This window comes from Pristiophorus japonicus, chromosome 26 (genome assembly GCF_044704955.1).
Source record: "Pristiophorus japonicus isolate sPriJap1 chromosome 26, sPriJap1.hap1, whole genome shotgun sequence".
Taxonomy (NCBI): domain Eukaryota; kingdom Metazoa; phylum Chordata; class Chondrichthyes; family Pristiophoridae; genus Pristiophorus; species Pristiophorus japonicus.
This window is the reverse complement of record NC_092002.1, coordinates 15,731,320-15,753,535: the sequence shown is the minus strand read 5'-3', so window position 1 is coordinate 15,753,535 and position 22,216 is coordinate 15,731,320. Positions and strand designations below refer to the sequence as shown.

Here is a 22,216-nt window from a genome sequence, read left to right as displayed (position 1 = left end):
GCTCCATAGACCCTCGTTGTTGACAGTGTCAAAGGCCTTTGTATGGTCGAAGAAGGCCATGTATAAGCTGCATTTTTCCTCCAGCTGTCATGCTACAAAAATCATGTCTGTTGTACCCTGTAGGGGACGAAATCCACACTGCGACTCCGGGAGGAGCTCCTCGGCCACAGGGAGAAGACGGTTGAGGAGGACTCTAGCAACGACTTTCCCAGTGGCTGATAGCAGGGAGATTCCTCTGCCACAGTCAGACGTGTCCCCTTTTTTCAAGATTGTCACGATCACTGCATCTCTGAGATCTCCCGGCATGCTCTCCTCCCTCCAGATGAGAGAGATGAGACTGTGTATTCGCGCCAACAGTGCCTCTCCGGCATACTTCAGTGCCTTAGCAGGGATTCCATCCGCACCCGTAGCCTTGTTGTTTTTAAGCTGTCTTATGGCTTTTTCTACCTCACGCAGTGTTGAGGTCTTGCTGAGGTGGTGGCGGGTAGCATGCTGCGGGATGGAGTCGAGAACACTCGAGTCAAAGGCAGAATTTCGACTGAGGTGGTCTTCAAAGTGCTCCTTCCACCGGGCCCTGACTGCCTCGGTGTCCTTGATAAGTGTTTCCCCATTCTTGGCCTTGGGTGCTTGGACCATAGGTGGGGTGGGGCCTTGGGTGCTTGGACCATAGGTGGCCTTGACTGCAATGAAGAATCCTCGCACATCATGGCTGTCGGCCAGCTGCTGTATCTCTTGTGCTTTCTCCATCCACTACCTGCTCTTTAGGTCCCGAGTTTTTTGTCGGACCTCAGCCTTGAGCTGTCTGTAATGCTGCTTTGCTGCTCCCGAGTTGGGTTATTGTTTAAGGCTCAGAAATGCCCTGTGCTTGCGATCTATTAGATATTGGATCTCCTGATCATTTTCATCAAACCAGTCCTGGTTGAGTGACAGAGTGTCTCTTTGCAGGTACTGGTTATGGAGGCCTGGAGGGTAGACCGAGCGCTGTGGGCATTCTGCGTCTCAGGGTCATCAAGGCACGCCAGGTTAGCTGTGAGGGCTCTCTTAGCTGGGTCCTTAAATGCCCCGGCATTGACTTTTTTGCGGCACTGCCTCTGCTGCCCCCTCGGCTTTGGGGCTATGTTGATGTCAATGTTGGATCGGATTAGGCGGTGGTCCGTCCAGCAATCATCAGCTCCTGTCATGGCGCAGGCACTTGCGATCTCTGGCTCGGACGATGATATAGTCGATCAGGTGTCAGTGTTTGGAGCGAGGGTATTGCTACAATGCCTTGTATTTGTCCCTCTGGCGGAACAAGGTGTTGGTGATGATAAGTTTATGTTCTAGACATTTTGTCAGGAGTAGGGTACCGCTGAGGTTGGCTTTCCCTACCCACTCTCTGCCAATCAAGCCTCCCCAGAGGTCTGTGTCCTTGCTGACCCTGGCATTAAAGTCACCGAGGAGGATCAGTTTGTCATCCGCGGGGACGCAGATCAGGGATTTTTCGAGGTAGGAGTAAAAACCCTCTTTGGTCTCGTCTTAAAGGCACTGTATAAATGCAAGTTGATGTTGTTGTTAGATATAGTACACAACCATATTAGTCCAATGTAATAATCCATTTACTTTTTTTCTTACATTCAAATTTACAACACTACGGGCTAGAACCTCCACTTTTGTGCTAAATGGGTGATAATTCCAGCATAGGCGGTAAAAAAGGGTTTTTAGATCGTTGGCTTCTCGCCCATTCTCAAAGCACCTAGTCTCCATTTTTAAAAATGGCCATTACCGCGGGCGATCTGAAATGGGCATTAGCGTTAAATTTTTTTGACCTTCTGCCGTAAAGTGTCGCTATCCTTAGCAACGGCATGGCAACGCTTGATTCCCGCAATTCAGGAGGTCAAGGGTCATCATGACATGTGTAGAAGAGAAGACAGAGAGGGAGCTCAGAAGCACTGAAAGCGTGTGTGGCTGTGGTATGTGCTTGTCTGGCTGTTGCGGGAGGCATGACGGAGATTCACCAGTAGCAAAAAGCCTACTAAGCACCAAGAATATAGTTGGCACTGAGTTTTTTGTCCAGCAAATGAGATATAACATGGAAGGGATGGAGGAGGCCCTGGAGCTGGAAGCCAGGAACCTTGGTGGCAGAGGGCTCCCAGTGGTCCCAGAGCACCGCACTGCACCCCAAGGTTCCACACCCCCATTGCCAACAACACGAGAGCCAACTGCAACATTGGGACCGTGCTCTCCCGTATCCGTCCAAGCAGCGTTTCGGCCGTCAAACCCCACCCCCGTGCCCCCCATGAAGCATCGCCTGAGGAGCTCCTCGGCCAATCGGCTTGGAGTCAGGAGGGGAAGGGGTAGAGTTGAGGAGGAGAAGCAGGGAGGAAATTGGCAGGGAGGGTTGGTTTGTACAAAATTACTGATGATTTCAGACTAATGTTCGGTTTAAGTGTTTTTTATTTAACAAAACCTTGTAATGCATTGGCTCAGATCGCTGCACCGTTACACACTGGTGATTCCTTAACATCGAAGGGTATAATTACACTTAACTTCAATCAACTTAAACTTTAACTGTCACCAAGGTGATGCTCACCATTGATGTATCACCCGCACACCCAGCAGTGTGTCAGCCTTGCAAATAACACCAACGTTCTTTCAGGCAAAACGATCATTAATGAGCTCCTAACGTGAGGCTCTTACAGCTATCATGCCATCATGGGCTCTTTCATGCGGTCTACAGGGGGGCGGGGGCATGGCCTCAGCATCAGTCTGATTGTCTGGGTCGATGTCAGCGTTGTCTCCTCATCCTCCTCTTCCTCTCTCTGGTGAGGTGGACTGTCAGACTCATCAGGCAATTCTTGGCCCCTCATGATAGCCAAGTTGTGCAGCATGGAGCACACCACCACGAATTGAGCTACCTGCTCAGGGTGGTATTGGAGCTCACCTCCTGAGTGGTCCAGGCATCTAAAGCGCTGCTTCAGCACTCCAATGGTTTTCTCCACGATACTGCGAGTTGCTCTATGGCTCTCATATCGCCTCTCGGCTTCGGTGTGGGTGTTACGCAGGGGGGTCATCACCAGGTGGCGAGACCATATCTTTTGTCACCAAGCATCCAGCATTGATCTTGTGGCTGATTGTTAAACAAGTCAGATACAGTGCGCTCATGCAGGATGTGAGCATCATGGATGCTGCCCGGAAATTGAGCATTCACTGCCAGTATAATTTGCTGGTGGTCGACAACCAGTTGGATATTCAGTGAGTGGAATCCCTTGCGGTTCCTGAAAACCTCTGCATCCTGAAAAGGTGCTTGCATCGCGATGTGCATACAGACTATTGCTCCCTGCACCTTGGGGAAGTTTGCAATTCTGGCGAATCCTAAAGCCATCTCACTCTGTGCCTTCCTGGTCATAGGGGAGCTGATCAAGTCCCTCTTGCGTGCGTACAGGGCTTCAGTGACCTGTCTAATGCAGCCGTGTGGCATGCTGAGAAATGTCTCCAGCTGTGGCCTGAAAAGTAGCTCTCTGTTTTCCACCGAGGCGTAGAACGACAGTGTCGCGGTGACTTTAACCTCGACAGACAGTTCAGTACTGATGGTGCTGGCAGGCTGCAGATCTGTCCTTATCAACTGGCATACCTCAGTGATAACCTTTTTGTGGAAGCACAGTCTCCAAAGGCAGGTGGTGTCGGGCAAGTCGAGGTAAGAATGCTTCTCCTTGTACTTGCGGAGGGGGGTGTAACGTCTGGTCCTCCTCATCAATCTGTTACGTCTTACATTGGGCACATAATGCAATGGAGCGTTCCTTCGGCAATCTTGAGTCTGCTGTATATAATTGGTCACTAAGAGAGGGTGAGAAAGGACAGGCCCCATTGCAGCAGCTCTCTGTTTTCTACCGATTGGTCACAAACAAGGAATGTCCTGACAAAGACACCTATTCAATTCCAATCGGTCACAGTATGGTCAAGATGTTTGTAGAGAGTTCACATCAACTCCAACGACCTGCAGAGTACATTCGAACTCCGCCGAGGTTGAAGCACAGCAGTCTTTTAAAGGACGCGTCATGTGATCTAGAACATGGCGTCCATAACGCTGTGATTACTTCCGGTAAGTTCCACTTTTTCTGGGCAGTTTTTTGGGCGAGCGATATTGTGGGTGATATGTGTGCGAGGTGATGAAATTGACGCTGGGCGATCTCATGGCCACTAGTTTCGGTAAATATGCTCTATACAACAAAAAAAAGTGGGCGGGCAGTATTATTGAACCTTGGCGTTAAATCAATGCGAAAATTAATACTGGGCGATATTATGTGCGTTGATTTCGCCCATTCTGCTGATTCCGCCCCAAAAAAGTGGGCGGGCGGTAATATTATTTCCTGGCGTTAAGCAGATGGGGAAAGTAACGCTCGCCAATAAGTTTTCTAAAAATGCCCATCAGTTTCCATTTTGTGCCAAAATGGGCAATATATGGGCGTATAACGTCATTTCAGCTGTAAAATGGGCGTTAAGCATGCAAAAAAAGTGGACCAGTATATAAAACTGTAATTACATTATGCATGTGTCGAACTCAACAAAATTTCCATAATAATATTAATTAGCCATTATACGAATAGAATCCACCCAGACCACAGATGGGCTGAGCAAACTCAAAATCTGTTCATAGAACCATGGCAGTTTACAGCACAAAAAGAGACCATTCTGCCCATCATGCTTCTGCTGGCACTTTGCTCGAGTAAACAAAAACAAATCCATTGCCAATCTCTCCCCATAGCCCAGTATCTTGCTCTGCTTCAAATGTTCAGCTATTCTTCCCTTAAATAAGTTTTAACTTTTCTTCTTAACCTCTTAGTAAGTTTTAAATTGGTGACCGCTTGTCACTCAACAACACCTTGCATTTATATAGCGCTTTTAATGTAGTACAATTCCCCAGGAGTGTTATCAATCAAAATTTGGCACCGAGCCTCATAAGGAGATATTTGGACCCATAGGTTTTAAGGAGCATCTTAAAGGAGAAGAGAGAGGTAGAGAGGAGGTTGAGGGAGGGAATTCCAGAGCTTAGGACCTAGGTAGCTGAACACACAGCCGCTGATGGTGGAACAATGAAAATTGGGGATGCACAAGAGGCTAGAATTGGAGGAAAGCAGAGATTTTGAAAAAAAATGACTTGTACCTTTCACGACCACTGCACTTCCTAAAGCGATTTACCTTTTTTGAGGTGTAGGATTCTACTCTCATTTTCAACTTCATCATTTGCCCATTCTAAAACTTGCCCACAAATCATGGGCAGGATCAGTTGGGAGGGATCGTATGCCAGTGTTAAAAGTGATCCCTAGCTGCAGTCAGGTAAGTAACCTCATCAAACACTACAACCATCAAGATATCTGCGCTCTCAAATTCTGGTCTCTTGCATATCCCTGATTTCCATCGATCCACCATTGGTGGCCATGCCTTCAGCTGTCTAGGTCCTAACCTCTGGAATTCCCTCCCTAAATCTCTCTGCCTTTAAGATGCTCCTTAAAACCTACCTCTGTGGCCAATCTTTTGGTCACCTGTCCTAGCATCTCCTTATGTGGTTTGGTGTCAAAGTTTGCTTCCACAACGCTCCTAGAATAGCCTTGGGATGGTTTTGCTATGTAAAAAGGTGCTACATTCGGTTAAAAAAAGAAAAGACTTACATTTATATCACGGCTTTCATGACTTCAGGACGTCCAAAAGCGCTTTACAGCCAATGAAGCATTTTTGGAGTGCCGTCACTGTTGTAATGTAGGAAACGCAGTAGCCAATTTGCGCACAGTAAGCTCTCACAAACAGCAATGTGATAATGACCAGATGTTTCAATGATCTTGATTGAGGGATAAGTATTGGCCAGGGAAAACAACCCTGATTTTTTCAAAATAATGCCATGGGATCTTTCATGTCCACCTGAGAGCAGAACTTAGTTTAACATCTCATTTAAAAACAGCAGCTCTCACTCAGTATAGTACTGGAGTGTCAGCTCAAGTCTCTCGAGTGTGACTTAAACCCACAACCTTCTGACCCAGAGGAAAGGGTGCTACCAACTGAGCCAGGGCTGACATAGAGAGTTGTAGGGCTGGAGAAGGTCACAGAGATCGGGAGGGACGAGGCCATGTGGGCAATTGAACATGAGGATGAGAATTTTAAAATCAAGGCGTTGCTGGATGGGAGCCAATGTCAGTCAGCGAGAGGTGATAGGTGAACGGGACTTAGTGAGAGCTAGGATATGGGCAGCAGAGTTTTGGATGAGCTCAAGTTTATGGAGGATGTAAGGTAGGAGGCCAGCAAGGAGAGCATTGGTATAGATGAGTCTATAAGTAACAAAGGCATGGATGATGGTTTCAGCAGCTTATGAGATGAGGCAGGGACAGGTGATATTACGTAATATGTAAGTATGTAAGTTGATCTAGAAACATGGTTAGAAACAAATACCATGTGGGTCAGTGTAATGAAAACCAAACCCATGAGAGCACAACTGAAAGGAATTAAACTGCAGGTCAGACAAGAGTTTTTTTCGAATTGACAAAGCCAGGTGAAGGGCCATGCCCAAAAAGCAGGACTAAGTCTTACATGAAGATATAAAGTAAAAGTATGTACAATTGATGGTAAAACAAATGCATGTTTCCAAAAGTTAAATATATGCATTATACACCAAGAACACAAAAAAGCTAGAGAAGTTGAAAAATTGTAGCATAAAAGATCCAATGACATAGATACGATAGATTTAAACCAGCATTTGTAGCTACTGCACTGACCCAGATTCGATCAAAAGACAATTTATTTATAGACTGTCTCATAAACCACATATCAGTGCATTCCCAAAGTCAGTGATCACTCTGGATTGATCTTCAATGGTGGCACTTCCATTGCTATAATTACTAGTGGTCTGATTTTAACCCTACCCAGGTGAGTGGTTGAAATCCTGGGCATCAATGTAACACCGTGTTCCCCATCAGAAACACGGTGTGACTGACTGAGGTTGGAAACGCAGATGCTGGAAACCAGTGAACGGGCTCAATTTTCCCCAAGCCCGTTTTCTGGCGCATTGCCAGAGTTACACCCCTTTTTCTAGGCCAGAAATGTGCCAGAAATATTTTGCCAAAGTTTCCCCGATGTATAATTCGCATTTGGCGCCGCGCAGCGTGTCCAGTCACCTCGGGGGGTGGAGCCTGCTGTCTGTGCCGAAAAACGAAGCAGCACCTTCTGCACTCGCATGGGAAAAAAAAGTTACGTTTTTGACGTCGTTCCAATGGACGTGCATGCTCAGTACAGCTCAGATTTGGCAATCAGACATTTTTAAAGAGCCAGTTGTGTGTATGAGAGGGAGTGCTGTGAGAGCATTGGAAAAATCACAGCTGCAGCAATACAGTGCAAGGACCAAGAATTTCTTACAGGAAGAAGTGGAGGCACTAGTTACTGTGATTGAGAACAGATGGCAGGAGCTGGACACCAGCAGAGGTCACATAAAAGTTCCAACCAAAGAAATGAAGAAACGCTGGAACCAAGTTGCAGAAGATTACTGCGCAGTGGTGACCACCACAAGATCTGGAGGTCAGTGTAAAAAGAAATGACAGGATCTTGGTCAAATAGTTAGTGTAATATTTTCATTTACTCAATGGAACTGCAATTGCAATTGTAAATGTGACCAGCTGTATATGTCCCACCCAGCAGAAAGACACTCTCTCTAAAAAGTTACATTTTAATCTTTGCAGAGGAAGGTGGCACATAATAAAAGGGAAAGGTCTCAAACAGGAGGAGGCCTGGCAAATCTGCACCCACTGACACCCTTGGAAGAGAGGGTCGTAGCTTTGATGGGTCCTGCCTGGAAAAAAGCAATCAGTACTGCACAAGCTGGGCCCACACTCGAAGGAGAGGGTATGTCCTGTAAATTCATCGTGGTCCTTTAAATCAGTCTGTTGCCTGCCCTGTGATGTGTGAGCCTACTCCTGCCCTCTCCTCTGCTGCTAACCATTTGACTGTTCTGTTATCTTTTGCAGAACTTGAGGCCAATCCTGACAATGCAGAAGATTCAGAAGAGGATGAGCCTTAAGAGGAGAACATTTTCTAATCCAACCCTCCAGATCAAGAACATGGGGGTGAGGGTGAGGGGGAGGGGATGAAGCTCCCACTGTTGTACTGACTTTGGAGGAGGTGCCGCTCACGGAGGTGACAGCCCGTTCTGTGACTAGTGGTTTGAGTGTTGTTGGGACATTCCATGGTTTCAGATCTTCCGAGGTTGCGGATCCCAGTGGTGGGGTGCAGCGAGGCACACCCAAGACCTCACCTTCCGAGGTTGCGGGTCCCAGTGATGTGGTGCAGCGAGGCACACCCAGGGCCCCACCGTCCCAGGCTACGGGTCCCAGTGTTGGGGTGTGAGCCACACCCATGGGGAGGAGGGGAAGGAGAGCTCGACCATGCTCTCCTGAGGTGCAGGATCTAACAGATGTGGTCATTGAGTGCAGAGTGCATTGACCTTACCCTTCTAGACGTCATCAGTGGAGTGAGTGATGAGGTAGCGGGACTGTCGGGAGAAGTAACAGCAATGACATGAGAAATTGGAATGATATCCGGGACTATCAGTAAGGTAATAGTGGCCATGAGGGAGGAAATGTCAGAGGTAGTCCAAACTGTTGTGTATCTGTAAAGCATGCACTCCCATGTTCCGTCACCAGGAAGCTCATCCCCTGAAGTCCCAAGGAATCCCAGCATCCCTTGGGAGCACTGTATATAAGCCGGCCCCTAAGGCCTTTTCCTAACTCTGGAGTGTCTTTTTGAAGACTGAGGTCACTGGTTTGTTAACCTCCCTGTGTGTAGCCTCATCTGTGTTAGGAACACAATAACTGGCGACGAGAATACGAATCCAACGCAAAGATGCAAGGACTGGGAAGCCTATGTCAAAAAGCTAGACCAGTACTTTGAAGCCAACGAGCTGGACGGAGAAGGAAGCGCTGCAAAAAGGAGAGCGGTCCACCTCACAGTCGACGGGGCACCGACCTACAGCCTCATGAAGAATCTTCTAGCTCCGGTGAAACCCACAGATAAGTCATATGAGGAGCTGTGTACACTGGTTCGGGAGCATCTTAACCCAAGGGAGAGCGTGCTGATGGCGAGGTGCCAGCGATCTGAAGGTCAGGAAGTGGTGAGCTACGTCGCCGAGCTAAGGCGACTTGCAGGACAATGTGAGTTTGATGGCTACCTGGAGCAAATGATTTGAGACTTTTTTTGTACTGGGCATTGGCCGCAAGGCCATCCTACGAAAACTTTTGACTGTAGAAACACCGACCCTCAGTAAGGCCATTGCGATAGCACAGGCGTTTATGTCCACCAGTGATAACACCAAACAAATCTCTCAGCACACAAGTGCTAGCGATGTTCATAAATTAACTGGAACTGTGTTTGCAAGCAGAAATGTACAGGGCAGAACCCATGAGTTCTCAACTGCCAGCAGGCCTCAGGTGACCCAGACGACTCAGAGTCCCCAACAAAGGATGAATGCAAGGCAATTCACACCTTGTTGGCGTTGTGGAGGCTTCCGTTCAGCCTATTCATGCCGCTTCAAAGCGTATGTTTGCAAGGGCTGTGGAACAATGGGGCACTTCCAATATGAGCTGTAAGCTCTGCAAAACCTGCTAACCACCACGTGGCAGAGGAAAATTGGTCCACGGTGGATTAAAGCAATTTCGAGCCTGAGAGAGAGGAGGCAGATGATGACGTACACGGGGTGCACACATTTTCAATGAAATGTCCACCTATAATGCTAAACGTAAAATTGAATGGCTTACCCGTAGACATGGAACTGGACACTGGCGCTAGTCAATCCATCATGAGTAAAAAGATGTTTGAGAGTCTGTGGTACAACATTCAGACAAGCCCTGAGCCCCATCCACACAAAACTGAGAACGTACACCAAAGGACTTATCACTGTCCTGGGCAACGCCATGGTCAAGGTCACCTACGAGGGCGCATTGCACGAACTGCCATTCTGGATTGTCCCGGGCGATGGCCCCACACTGCTTGGAAGGAGCTGGCTGGGAAAAATCTGCTGGAACTGGGATGACATCTGAGCACTATCACATGTCGATGAGGCCTCATGTACCCAGATTCTTAACAAATTTCCTTCCCTTTTTGAGCCAGGCATTGGAAACTTTTCTGGGGCGAAGGTGCGGATCCACTTGGTCCCAGAGGCATGACCCATTCACCACAAGGCGCGAGCGGTACCTCACATGATGAGGGAGAGAGTGGAAATTGAGCTGGACAGGCTGCAACGCGAGGGTACCATCTCCCCAGTGGAATTCAGCGAGTGGGCCAGCCCGATTGTTCCAATACTCAAAAGTGATGGCACGGTCAGGATTTGCGGCGATTATAAAGTAACTATTAATCGTTTCTCGTGACAGGACCAATACCTGCGACGCTGGCAGGAGGCAAGACATTCACCAAGCTCGGCCTGACTTCGGCCTACGTGACGCAGGAGCTGGAGGAGTCTTCGAAGGGCCTCACCTGCATCAACACGCACAAGGGACTGTTCATCTACAACAGATGCCCGTTTGGAATTCGGTTGGCTGCAGTGATCTTCCAGAGAAACATGGAGAGCCTACTCAAGTCGGTACCACGCACGGTGGTTTTTCAGGACGACATATTGGTCACGGGTCGGGACACCGCCGAGCACCTACAAAACCTGAAGGAGGTCCTCCAGTGACTGGTTCGCGTCGGGCTGCGGCTGAAGAGGTCGAAATGCGTCTTCATGGCAACAGAAGTGCAGTTTTTGCGGAGAAAGATCGCGCGGACGGCACTCGGCCCACAGACGCCAAGACAGAGGCTATCAGGAACGCGCCCAGGCCACAGAACATCACGAAGCTCCGGTCGTTCCTGGGACTCCTCAACTATTTTGGTAACTTCCTACCAGGGTTAAGCACCCTTTTAGAGCCCCCAAATATGTTATTGTGCAAAGGTGAGAACTGGGTATGGGGAAAAAAAACAGAAACATTTTATGCTCCAACAAACTGCTTGTATTGTATAACCCGTGTAAAAGACTTGTGCTAGCATGTGACGCAGCATCGTACGGAGTCGGGTGTGTATTACAACAAGCTAACGTTGCGGGGAAGTTGCAACCTGTCGCCTATGCTTCCAGGAGCTTGTCTAAGGCCGAGAGGGCTGACAGCATGATTGAGAAAGAGGCATTAGCGTGTGTGTTCGGGGTAAAGAAAATGCATCAGTACCTGTTTGGCCTCAAATTTGAGCTGCAAACCGATCACAAGCCCCTCACATCCCTGTTCGCTGAAAACAAGGGGATAAATACGAGTGCCTCAGCCCGCATACAAAGGTGGGCACTCGCGCTATCAGCGTATAACTATACCATCCGCCACAGGCCAGGCATCGAGAACTGTGCGGATGCTCTCAGTCGGCTACCATTGCCCACCACGGGGGTGGAAATGGCGCAGCCTGCAAACTTGTTGATGGTGGCGCAGCCCGCAGACTAGTTGATGTTCATGGAAGCGTTTGAAAATGATAAATCACCTGTCACGGCCCGCCAGATTAGGACTTGGACCAGCCAAGATCCTCTGCTGTACGTAGTAAAAAACTGTGTATTGCATGGGAGCTGGGCCAGCATCCCCGTTGAAATGCAAGAGCCAATCAAGCCGTTCCAGCAGCGAAAGGACGAGCTGTCCATTCAGGCAGACTGCCTGTTGTGGGTTAACCGCGTAGTGCTACCAAAAAAGGGCAGGGAGACGTTCATCTTGGATCTCCACAGCACACACCCGGGTATAGTAATGATGAAAGCAATAACCAGATCCCACGTCTGGCGGCCCGGTATCGACTCTGACTTATGAGTCCTGTGTACGGCAATGCAGCGTATGTGATCAGTTGAGCAACGCGCCCAGAGAGGCACCATTAAGTTTGTGGTCCTGGCCCTCCAGACCATGGTCGAGGATCCATGTCGACGATGTGGGCCCGTTTCTCGCTAAAATGTTCCTGGTGGTAGTGGATGCTTTTTCAAAATGGATTGAATGTGAAATAATGTCGGGAAGCACCGCCACTGCCACCATTGAAAGCCTGAGGGCCATGTTTGCCACTCTGCCTGACATACTGGTCAGTGACAACGGGCCATGTTTCACCAGTGCCAAATTTAAAGAATTCATGACCCGCAATGCGATCAAACGTGTCACCTCGGCCCCGTTTAAGCCAGTCTCCAATGGGCAGGCAGAACGGGCAGTACAAACCATCAAACAGAGCCTTAAACGAGTCACAGAAGGCTCACTCCAATCTCGTCTGTCCCGAGTACTGCTCAGCTACCGCACGAGACCCCACTCGCTCACAGGGATGCCCCCAGCTGAGCTACTCATGAAAAGGACACTTAAAACCAGACTCTCGCTGGTTCACCCCAACCTGCATGATCAGGTAGAGAGCCGGCGGCAGCAACAAAATGTAAACGATAGTCGCGCCACTGTGTCACGGGAAATTGATCTGAATGACCCTGTGTATGTGCTAAACTATGGACATGGTCCCAAGTGGATCGCGGGCACGGTGATAGCTAAAGAAGGGAATAGGGTGTTCGTAGTCAAACTAGACAATGGACTAATTTGCAGAAAGCACCTGGACCAAACGAGGCTACGGTTCACAGACTGCCCTGAACAACCCACAGCAGGCACCACCTTTTTCAAGCCCACAACACACACCCAAATGATCAACGACACCATGCCGGACCAGGAAATCGAACCCATCACACCCAACAGCCCAGCAAGGCCAGGCTCACCTAGCAGCCCTGCAGGGCCAACAACACGCCAGCCCAGCGAGGGCACAGCCAACACACCAGAACAAATATTTGTACCGAGGCGGTCCACCAGGGAAAGAAAGGCTCCCAACCGCCTCACCTTGTAAATAGTTTTCACTTTGACTTTGTGGGGGGAGTGATGTTGTGTATCATCACAACATGTTCCGCCACCAGGGAGCTCATCCCCTGAAGTCCCAAGGGATCCCAGCATCCCTTGGGAGCACTGTATATAAGCCCCTAAGGCCTGTTCCTCACTCTGGACTGTCTTATTAAAGACTGAGGTCACTGTTACTTTAACCTCCCCGTGTGCAGCCTCATCTGTGTTCTCAACACAATACAAACTATGTCACTGACCATGAGGGAGGGAATGTTGCAGGTAGTTCAGACAGTTTTGCTCAACTTGAGGGAGGGAATGTTGCAGGTCATTGAGACATTGTCAGGGCACATGAGGGATGCCATGTTGGAGTTCGCTGCTGCAATAAGGGAACACGCCCAGACCTCACGTCTATTGACAGAATCAAATGTAACTCCCACTCCAATCCTCACAGCAGTCTCTGAAGAGCCTAAAGCCGGGCCCCCCCAACTTGCCGCCTTGGTCCTCCAACTTGTCACCTGACTCCGACGCCCCCCACCCTCAAGAGGTGCGCAGTACCCAAGAATAAGCTTGATGTCAAGCCCAGAAACACTGCGCCACGTCCCAAGACCAAGCGCAGCAGGCGGTCTTTGAATAAGGGTGATGAGATATAGGTGCAAACTTTCTTTGCTGCTGCTGTTGTTATTATTGTTACTGTTGTAACTGTTCTCAACTTAAAAGTTTTTTGAAAGTTATGTAAATTTACAAATTTATAAGTGATCTTAAAGTTTTTGTGATCTTAAAGAGTGATATTAAAGTAAAGCTTGATACAAGAATAAGTTTATTAAAGTTAAGTACACTGTAAACTTTTGAATAAAATATATTTTACATTAAAACTGAATCATGTTCCATTAACACAACACAACATTACGGAACAGCTCCAAATAGTAAACATGTCCATGTGGAATAGTTCTCGCTGTGCTCTCAGGCATCAGTAAAGCATTCACGGATGAGCTGCTGGCGCAAGGCTCGAGCAATCGTTAAAGGAGCACGATGGTCTGCCTCCTCCATCGTCGTGCTCCGGCCTCAAGCACTTGCATGGCTTCCTCATCCTCGTCGTCCTCCTCCTCCTCCTTCTGCATCTTCCACATCATTATCATCAGCCACTCTCACCACAGGTGGGTCTTCCACTACCAGGTGCTGCTGCTTCATGATGTCTAAGTTATGCAGCATGCAGCACACAACAGTGAACTGACCGACAATCTCAGGGGAGTACAGCAAGTGAGCCTCCAGAATGCTCCAGGCATTGGAAATGCTATTTCAATATGCCAATGGTCCTCTCAATGATGCTGTTTCAATATGCCAATGGTCCTCTCAATGATGCTGTGCGTCGCAATGTGCGACATGTGGTATTGATGGTCAGCTTCTGTCAGGGTTACGGATAGGGGCGTCATGAGCCAGGTGGTGAGGCCATCCTCTTTTTCTCCCAGTAGCCAGCTCTGCCCTTCTGGCTGCTGCTGAAACATGGCAGATATAACGCTGTTTAATAGGATAAACGCATCATGGGTGCTGCCAGGGTGTCTTGCATCGACTGACATGATATGGTGCATGTTGTCACACATGAGCTGCAGATTAATGGAGTGGAAGCCTTTTCTGTTCCTGCACATCTCGGAATCCTTCAAAGGTGCTCGCAAGGCAATGTGGGTACAATCAATGCAGCCCTGTACCTTTGGGAAGCAGCAATCCTGGAGAAGCCCACAGCCCTATTATGGATTGCTTGGGCGGTCATGGGGAACTTTATGAAGTAATTCCTACGCGTGCAGCCGTGACCTGGCGAATGGAGCCATGTGTTGCTATGTGAGAGATGGCGCACACATCCCCAGTTGCAGCTTGAAACGATCCGGAGGCATAGAATGAAAACGCAGCAGTAACCTTCACTTCAACTGACAAAGCAGTCCTCCTGATGCTTCTAGGCTGCAAGTCTGCTTTGACCAACTCACAGATCTCACTTACAACTTCTTTGCAGAACGCAGCCTTCTAACACAGTCTGCATCACTCAGGTGGAGGTGCAAATGTCTGTCTCGCTATACCCGAGGTGGGTAAGGCCTCCTGCCCAGTACTCCATGGGCTCTGATGTTCCTGATGTGATGAAATCGAATCAATTGTCTCCTACGTAGCACCATGATGCAGAAGGCTCGCACAAGGTAAGGCATTGTCAGTATTGCCCCCATACTTAAATGTAACTTTTGAAAGAAGTTCAAAATGGCAGGAAAGCAGGCAGCACAGGTTCGCAGTTGTATCTCTCCAGGTCGGTATGAATGGACCACACCCAAAGGTCTTGTGACTGCTCCTCTCTCTCCCCTCCCCCCCCCCTTGAGTCTTGTGCCTTCTCTCTCTCCCTTCCAAGGCTCTAAGCCTTCCGATCGGCACCTCTCTCCTCTCGCTCTCTCCTCCCCTCCCGCCCCCCGCCTCCCCCAACCCCAACCTTTACTAATTGGAGTCTTATGACTTTTCACTCTCCCTCCCCGGGCTCCAAGTCTTCGAATCGGCATCTCTCTCCTCTCCTCTTCAGCAGCTCCCCCCCACCCCGCCCCCCCTCCTCACACCCTCCTCCCCGCCAGCCTTTACTAAATTGGAGTTTTGTGACTTCTCTCTCTCCCTCCCCCTCCCTGGGCTCCAAGCCTTCCGATCGGCACCTTGTTCTCTCTTTCTCCTCCCCCTCCCCCCCACAGTTTGATTTGTAGCCCGAACCCCGAGACACTGTGTCCAGGCGCGAGGCTGATTCTGCCGGCCAAAAGCTACGACCCTCCAGTCCTACTTCAAAATGTTCGGTGGTGGCATATGAGTGAGTAAAAAAATGAGAAAACTTCTGAAATCCTACTAATTTAAACTTCCATGTTGATAGATTTTTAAAAAGTTGAACTTTATTATTGATTTTGACTCCCTCCAAAATCCTCGATTTAAAAACAATGGCGTCTTTCAGCGCAAATTTGTGAATGTACGTTGGTTTTCTTAACTCACCAGAAGGTTTTTCGGGAGTGGCCAGATACGCCAACCTAAGAGAAAAAAATGTTGACCAAACTGCGAACAATTGAAAAAACCAGCGCAGACATGATGGAACCTATGACATCAAAAAAAACTGGCCTCGAAAAATCGTAACTAAGTCAGTTACGCTGGCGCAGATCGCAGGGGGAAACTTGGAAACAAATAAATACGCCAGAAAACAATGGCGCGTGCCAGAAAAACGGCACAAATGACCGGGCAAAATTGAGCCCTATATGTGCACATCGGGTCCCACGATGTCATTGGTACCATACCGCTATTGTAAGTGGGCAGGCCGAGAGGCCGGTCCCCTCAGCAACTCCTAATGGGATAGGCCTCAGAAGAACTATCTAAAGGGACATTTGCCTGCAGTCATTTAAATTATTAGGATCTCTGTACTTTACTGATTACTGGATTTCCAAGGCATTTTAAGAGTTAAAAGATTGCTTCTTTTTGATATGTTTTCCCTAATCACCCTGAATTAGCAATTCCATCTCATCGTGGGTGCCTTTTTTCCTTCTCTATTCTGGAGGAAGAAACGGTTGGCGGAAGAGCAGCAGCTGCCTTGGCAACCATGATGAGCATCAGCTGGCCTATTAGAGTACAACAGGTGAAAAGGACTGCTTGTAAAAGGCCTTACTTGGCCAAAAAGGTCCATGCGCCAAGAGTTGCTTTCCTGGACATCTCAGAGGAGCAGTGCATCAGCAGACTGTTACAGATCTGTGCAGCCTTCTGCAGCAGGACCAGCCGCCTGCTGGACCAGCAGGCCCTGCTTTACTAGTGGTTATGAAAGTCGCACCTGATTGTATTGGCCTCAGGCTACAGGAGACATTACCTGCGTCTCTCAGTCTGCAGTCCACAGCTGCATTAAGCAGGTCATTCATGCCCTCTTAACCAGAGTCAATCAGTACATTATTTTCCCAATGGATTCCAACAGCTAGAATGAGAGAGTTCTGAGATTTGCAGCCGTGGCTGGCTTCCCTCATGTACAGGGCATCATTGACTGCATGCATGGTGCCAGATTTCGAGTTAATTTCTGGTTTTACTCTTTTTTCTCCTAATCTACCCAATCTGCATTTATTAATTTTTCCTCCCTTAAGAAATTCTGTTTAAGAAATTTTACTTACCTTTACTTTCCTTCTTTATATTTTGCACTTCAGACCAGGAAGAGTGTTGCCAACAAAGTAGCCACATCAGTGTTGTCTGACATGAACTGGGCAAGTAAGCATTTCCACGATGCTGAAAGTGTTAACAATTGAAAAAAAATAATTAGTGAATATAGTTATTCTTAATATGTGGTTGTTGCATACCTTAATTAGTACTAGTAGCTGTAAGATAATTTGATTTAAGGAGTGAGTTATGCCACAAAAAGGCTTGCACTAGAAAATCCAAACCCTGTATGAATTGGTTGTACCAATTTCTAGTTTTATCAATAGTTTCAGATGATAGTATTTTCTTTTGTGAAATGTAATAATTTTTTTTTAAAGTCCATAATGAGCCTAGTCTTTCTAGTCTAATTTACTCCTTTTTTGAGTATATTCAATAAAAGAGAAAGAAAGCCTTGCATTTACATAGCGCCTTTCATGACTGTAGAAGGTTCCAAAGTGCTTTACAGTCAATTAAGTACTTTTTGAAGATTAGTCATTGTTGTAATGTAGCCAAAATTGTGCAGAACATGGTCCCACAAACAGCAACAAGATAATGGCTAGATAATCTTTCTTTATTGATTAGTAGATGTTGTTGAGGGATAAATATTGGCCAGGACACCAATGCAGCATAAATTTACCAGAATGATACCTGGACTTCAAGGGTTAAATTACAAGGAGAGATTACACAAATTAGGGTTGTATTCCATGGAATTTAGAAGGTTAAGGGTAATTTGATTGAAGTTTTCAAGATATGAAGGGGAACTGATAGGGTAGATTGAGAGAAACTATTTCTGTTGGTTGGGGAGTCTAGAACTAGGGGGCAGAGTCTAAAAATTAAAGCCAGGCCTTTCAGGAGTGAAGTTAGGAAACATTTCTACATGCAAAGGGTGGTAGAAGTTTGGAAATCTCTTCGTAAACAATTGGTGCCGGGTCAATTGTTAATTTTAAGTCTGAAATTGATTTTGAAAAATTAACAAAGGTATTAAGGGATATGGGACAAAGGCGAGGTATATGGAGTTAGGTCACAGATCAGGCATGAACTAATTGAATGGCAGAAAAGACTCGAGGGGCTAAATGACCTACTCCTGTTCCTATGTTCCTATGAGAACGCCCACCTTCTTCGAAACAGTGCCATAGGATCTTTTACATCCACCTGAGAAAGCAGACGGGGCACGGGATTAATGTCTTGTCTGAAATACTCCCTCAGTATTGCACTGGAGTGTCAGCCTAGCTAATATGCTCAAGTCCCTTGGAAAAAAACACAAGTCCATAATGAGCCTTGTCTTTCTGGTATCATTTACTCTTTTTTGGAGTATATTCAGTCATTGCCCCATGACTTTAATTATGTTTCTGTCAGTGCTTACCTAGGTGCTGAAACCAACCATAGATCTCCCAACAGCAATTCACTGCTAGGGCAACACTATTTTATATACATTTAAAACTAAACTCCTTATTTGAATCATTTTAAAAGTACTAAATATTGACACTGTAATGCTGAAACTTTTATTTTTATCACCTCCACTGAATGAGTTCCAAATATACCACCACTCACCGCCGACCCACCATCGCACACTGCCCACCTCCAACTGCCCACCCACCATCGCCCACCGCCAACGCACCAACTGCCCACCACCAAATTGCCCACTCACCATCGCCCACTGCGAATGCACCACCGCCAACCGTCAATGCACCACTGCCAACCGCCCACCACCAATGTACCATCGCCAACGCTCCACCGCCAATCCACCATCATCCACCGCCAACCGCCCACTGCCCACCGCCAATGCAAAATCAGCAACCACTAATGCACAACCGTCCACCGCCCACCCACTACCATCCACTGCCAAAGCACAACTGCCAATGCTTCAACCGTCTAATGCACCAGCTGCCAACGCTTCACCGTCCAACGCACCAACTGCCAACGCACCAACGCACCAATTGCCAACGCTTCACCGTCCAACGCACCATCTGCCAACGCTTCACCGTGCAACGCACCGTCTGCCAACGCACTAACTGCCAACGCTTCACTGTCCAACGCACCACCGTCCAATGCACCATCTGCCAACGCACCATCTGCCAATGCTTCACCGTCCAACGCACCATCTGCCAACGCACCATCTGGCAACGCTTCACCGTCCAACGCACCATCTGCCAACGCACCATCTGCCAACGCTTCACCGTCCAACGCACCATCTGCCAACGCTTCACCGTCCAACGCACCATCTGCCAACGCACCATCTGCCAACGCTTCACCGTTCAATGCAACATCTGCCAACGCTTCACCGTCCAACGCACCATCTGCCAACCGCCCAGTCGGCACGCGGCCGGCCGGCGCGCGAGGCCACCTCCCCAGCACACACGTAGCCCCCTCAAATCTCCGCTCAACCAATCCGCTCTCGACCTTCTCCTCCCAGCCGCACTTTCTGTCCAATAGGCTGCGGTGTGGGGGGCGTGGCCTGGCTTGGCGCTGGCTGGCGCGGCGGCTCCCCGCGTTCGTTAGTGGGCCGAGCGGCGGACAGAGAGAGAGCGCGAGCGCGAGCGCGAGCGCGCCAGAGAAACATCAACCATGGCTGAGGGCGGAGAAGGAGAGGAGGAGATCCTGTTCCTCAGAACAGTAAGTGCAGGTCTCGACAAACAATTTAGTGCGCATCTGCTGCGAATATCGGTGTGTCAGTGAAGGGAAACGTGATTCTGTTTAAAGAGATACGAGTGTCACAAGCTGCAACATTGTCGGTATCATTGCGAGAAAGAAAGGTTGAGGCGCTTTAATATCACTGGAATTTTAACATTTTATTCTGCAATGAGCTGCAGTTCTCGAAAATTGCCGCTCTTGTTATTCTCTGAGAAATATTGTTGGACTTTATCGTGACTCAGAATATGAAGGAACGAAATGCTGCATGGTGCTGGCTCTTATTCTCTGACTCATACCTCGCTCTATATATATATTTGCCATTTGAAATGAATGTTATACCCCCCAAAGAAGCTGCTGGAATGACAGCCAGCCAGAATTATTCCCCTGAAGACAAAACCGAACTGGTATCGAGTACATGCCATGCAGTGTGTGTGTGTGTGTGTGTGTGGGGCGGGTTGTTATTGGCTTAATTCCAATAACTCTGAATTTTCATTTATTTGCAAAGGTTCTGCATCTGAGCGAACAACAGGTGTTTCAGAGTTATATTGCGAATTTTGCTTTTACCATATGTGCATGTCAATTTTGGGTCGTATTTCCACGACCGAAATAGCTGGCAATTGATGCCTTCTCAAAACTAAGGTAGTTGATTTTTGGGGGAATTGTCAGCTGTACGTTAACAAATTAAAATATGACTTGGGCTGTAACCAGAGATGTTTTAATCAACACTATAGTTGATAACTGTGCGGTCATCCGAAATTTGTGTCGTGAGCAGAAACAAAAAATGGATCGCATGTGGGACTCAATTCTTCAAAAGTGTGCTGTTAATTCTTTGTAACTGTGCAGTAAGGAGTGTTTAAAATATTATAGTAGCATTATTAATGCAAAAAAAAAGCTATCTGTAACCATCCAAAGCTTATAGTTGGGGGCGGTGGGGTGGGCGAGGCGGAACGGGACTTAAGACTTAAAATATATAAAGTTGCTCCAGATGATAAATTATATCTGGAAAATTCAGACTACTCTTTTATATACTGCAAATACAAGCTTTTAAACTAACTGTTTCAAGTTGCAACACTGCCTGTGCTGAGAATGCACATTCTGTGTTATATATAGTTGGTGTAATAAATCTGCCTCTGGAGATTTTGCTGCCTGTCTGCTCCCCTGTCAGCTAGAAGCAGAATCTTGCTGCTGCTGCCCTCATTCTGATGTCATTTTTATTCTATGATTTATGACTTGCATACTAAATTCTCATCTGGTTAAAAAAAGGAAATTAGATCGGAGGCCATTAGAGGACCTCTCTCATTAGGGATGCTAATGATATCCCTTTTTAAAATTTCCACCCCTGGTCCCTTGAAGGCATTCACGCCTTGGTGAGTACATTTCCATGGGCAGCTGCTCGTCTCGCCCAAACGGCCACTCTTCGTGTGCAAGTCTTGACAGCGACTGCAGGGAAGAGTTGAGTGTGGGAAATGGCTTGGATCCTGTCCTCACCTGACATTCATATACATGTACTTCAAACAAGGGCTTGTTGAACACCATTCAAGAGCAGGAACCCTAGCCAATTTTTCTCCACGTCAACAAAGGTATTAAAGCTAATTGTGGCATCCCCGGTGCTGTTCCAACTCAGATCAACGAACTCTGTACAAACCAGATACTGAGTGTGGACTTTCTTGGTCTACACAGCTCAATTACTCACTGGATAAACTTGATGAACCATTGGAAAATGAGAAACTACAATTTGCCTAAATACCATAATTGTATAAAGTCCAAGATAAAACAAAATGTTTTATTCCTTGGATTGATACTACTGATAAGCCTTAATAATAAGAAAAAGTATTATGAAATACAGAACAAAGGACATAACAGACCCTCTTTGTTCTTGAAGGAGGGTACAATTATAGTTAATGGTGCATGATGTATTGTTATTTGGCAGAAGGTTTATTGGGGTGAAAATGCCAGGCATTAAAAAATCAAGGTGAATATTTTTGACTGTGTCACATTTCACTGAGATTGGAATTCAGTAGAACATTATCCACTCGCTAGAAGAGCTGAATTGGACACAGAAACATGACACTTTTTTTAGGAACAGGAAAAAGCCATTAAGTTTGAACAAACGTATCCCCTTTCCATAAATCATAGATGTCCTTCATTTTGAAGACTTTTTTTTAAGTACTAAATTTAAATTAGAAAATGTTCTAATGACTCTGAAACTTTCAGAACTCAATATTGACAAGATTTATCAATAAAAATAATCTTATTAGTAGATAGTCTCAGCTTGGCTTGGTGTACTACTCCTCTAAATCGGAAAGTGATGCTTTAAAGCTTCACTCCACAACTTGAGTGCATAATCTAGGCCAGCACTATGTGCAGTACTGAGGAAGTGCTGCATTGTTGGAGGTCCTACCTTTCAGATGAAATGTTAAACCATCAGTCTGTTCAGATGATTATAAAATACCCCATGTTTTATTTTGATGAGCAGGGAGTTCTCCCAATATCCTCAACTGACAGCAGCAACATCGATTGGCTGGTTATTCATCCTATTGCGGTTTGTGGGACCTTACTGTGTGCAC

General features: G+C 47.2%; 1 protein-coding gene and 1 long non-coding RNA gene across 5 annotated transcripts in view; one reads left to right on the top strand and one right to left on the bottom strand.

Annotated features, from left to right (window-relative positions):
• Positions 1–18,999, bottom strand: part of LOC139239220 (uncharacterized) — a 58,032-nt gene extending 39,033 nt beyond the window's left edge. The window contains exons 1-2 of the long non-coding RNA XR_011588616.1: positions 18,983–18,999; positions 16,997–17,108 (exon numbers count right to left, since the gene is read on the bottom strand). This is a non-coding gene — a long non-coding RNA (uncharacterized lncRNA). The remainder of the gene's footprint in view (positions 1–16,996; positions 17,109–18,982) is intronic.
• A 509-nt stretch (positions 19,000–19,508) lies between these two features.
• Positions 19,509–22,216, top strand: part of LOC139239218 (ryanodine receptor 1-like) — a 506,468-nt gene continuing 503,760 nt past the window's right edge. For all 4 annotated transcript variants that reach the window (XM_070867899.1, XM_070867895.1, XM_070867896.1 and 1 more), the window contains exon 1: positions 19,509–19,631. In XM_070867899.1, coding sequence (XP_070724000.1) covers positions 19,584–19,631 — 48 coding nt within the window. In that variant the 5' untranslated portion in view covers positions 19,509–19,583. The remainder of the gene's footprint in view (positions 19,632–22,216) is intronic.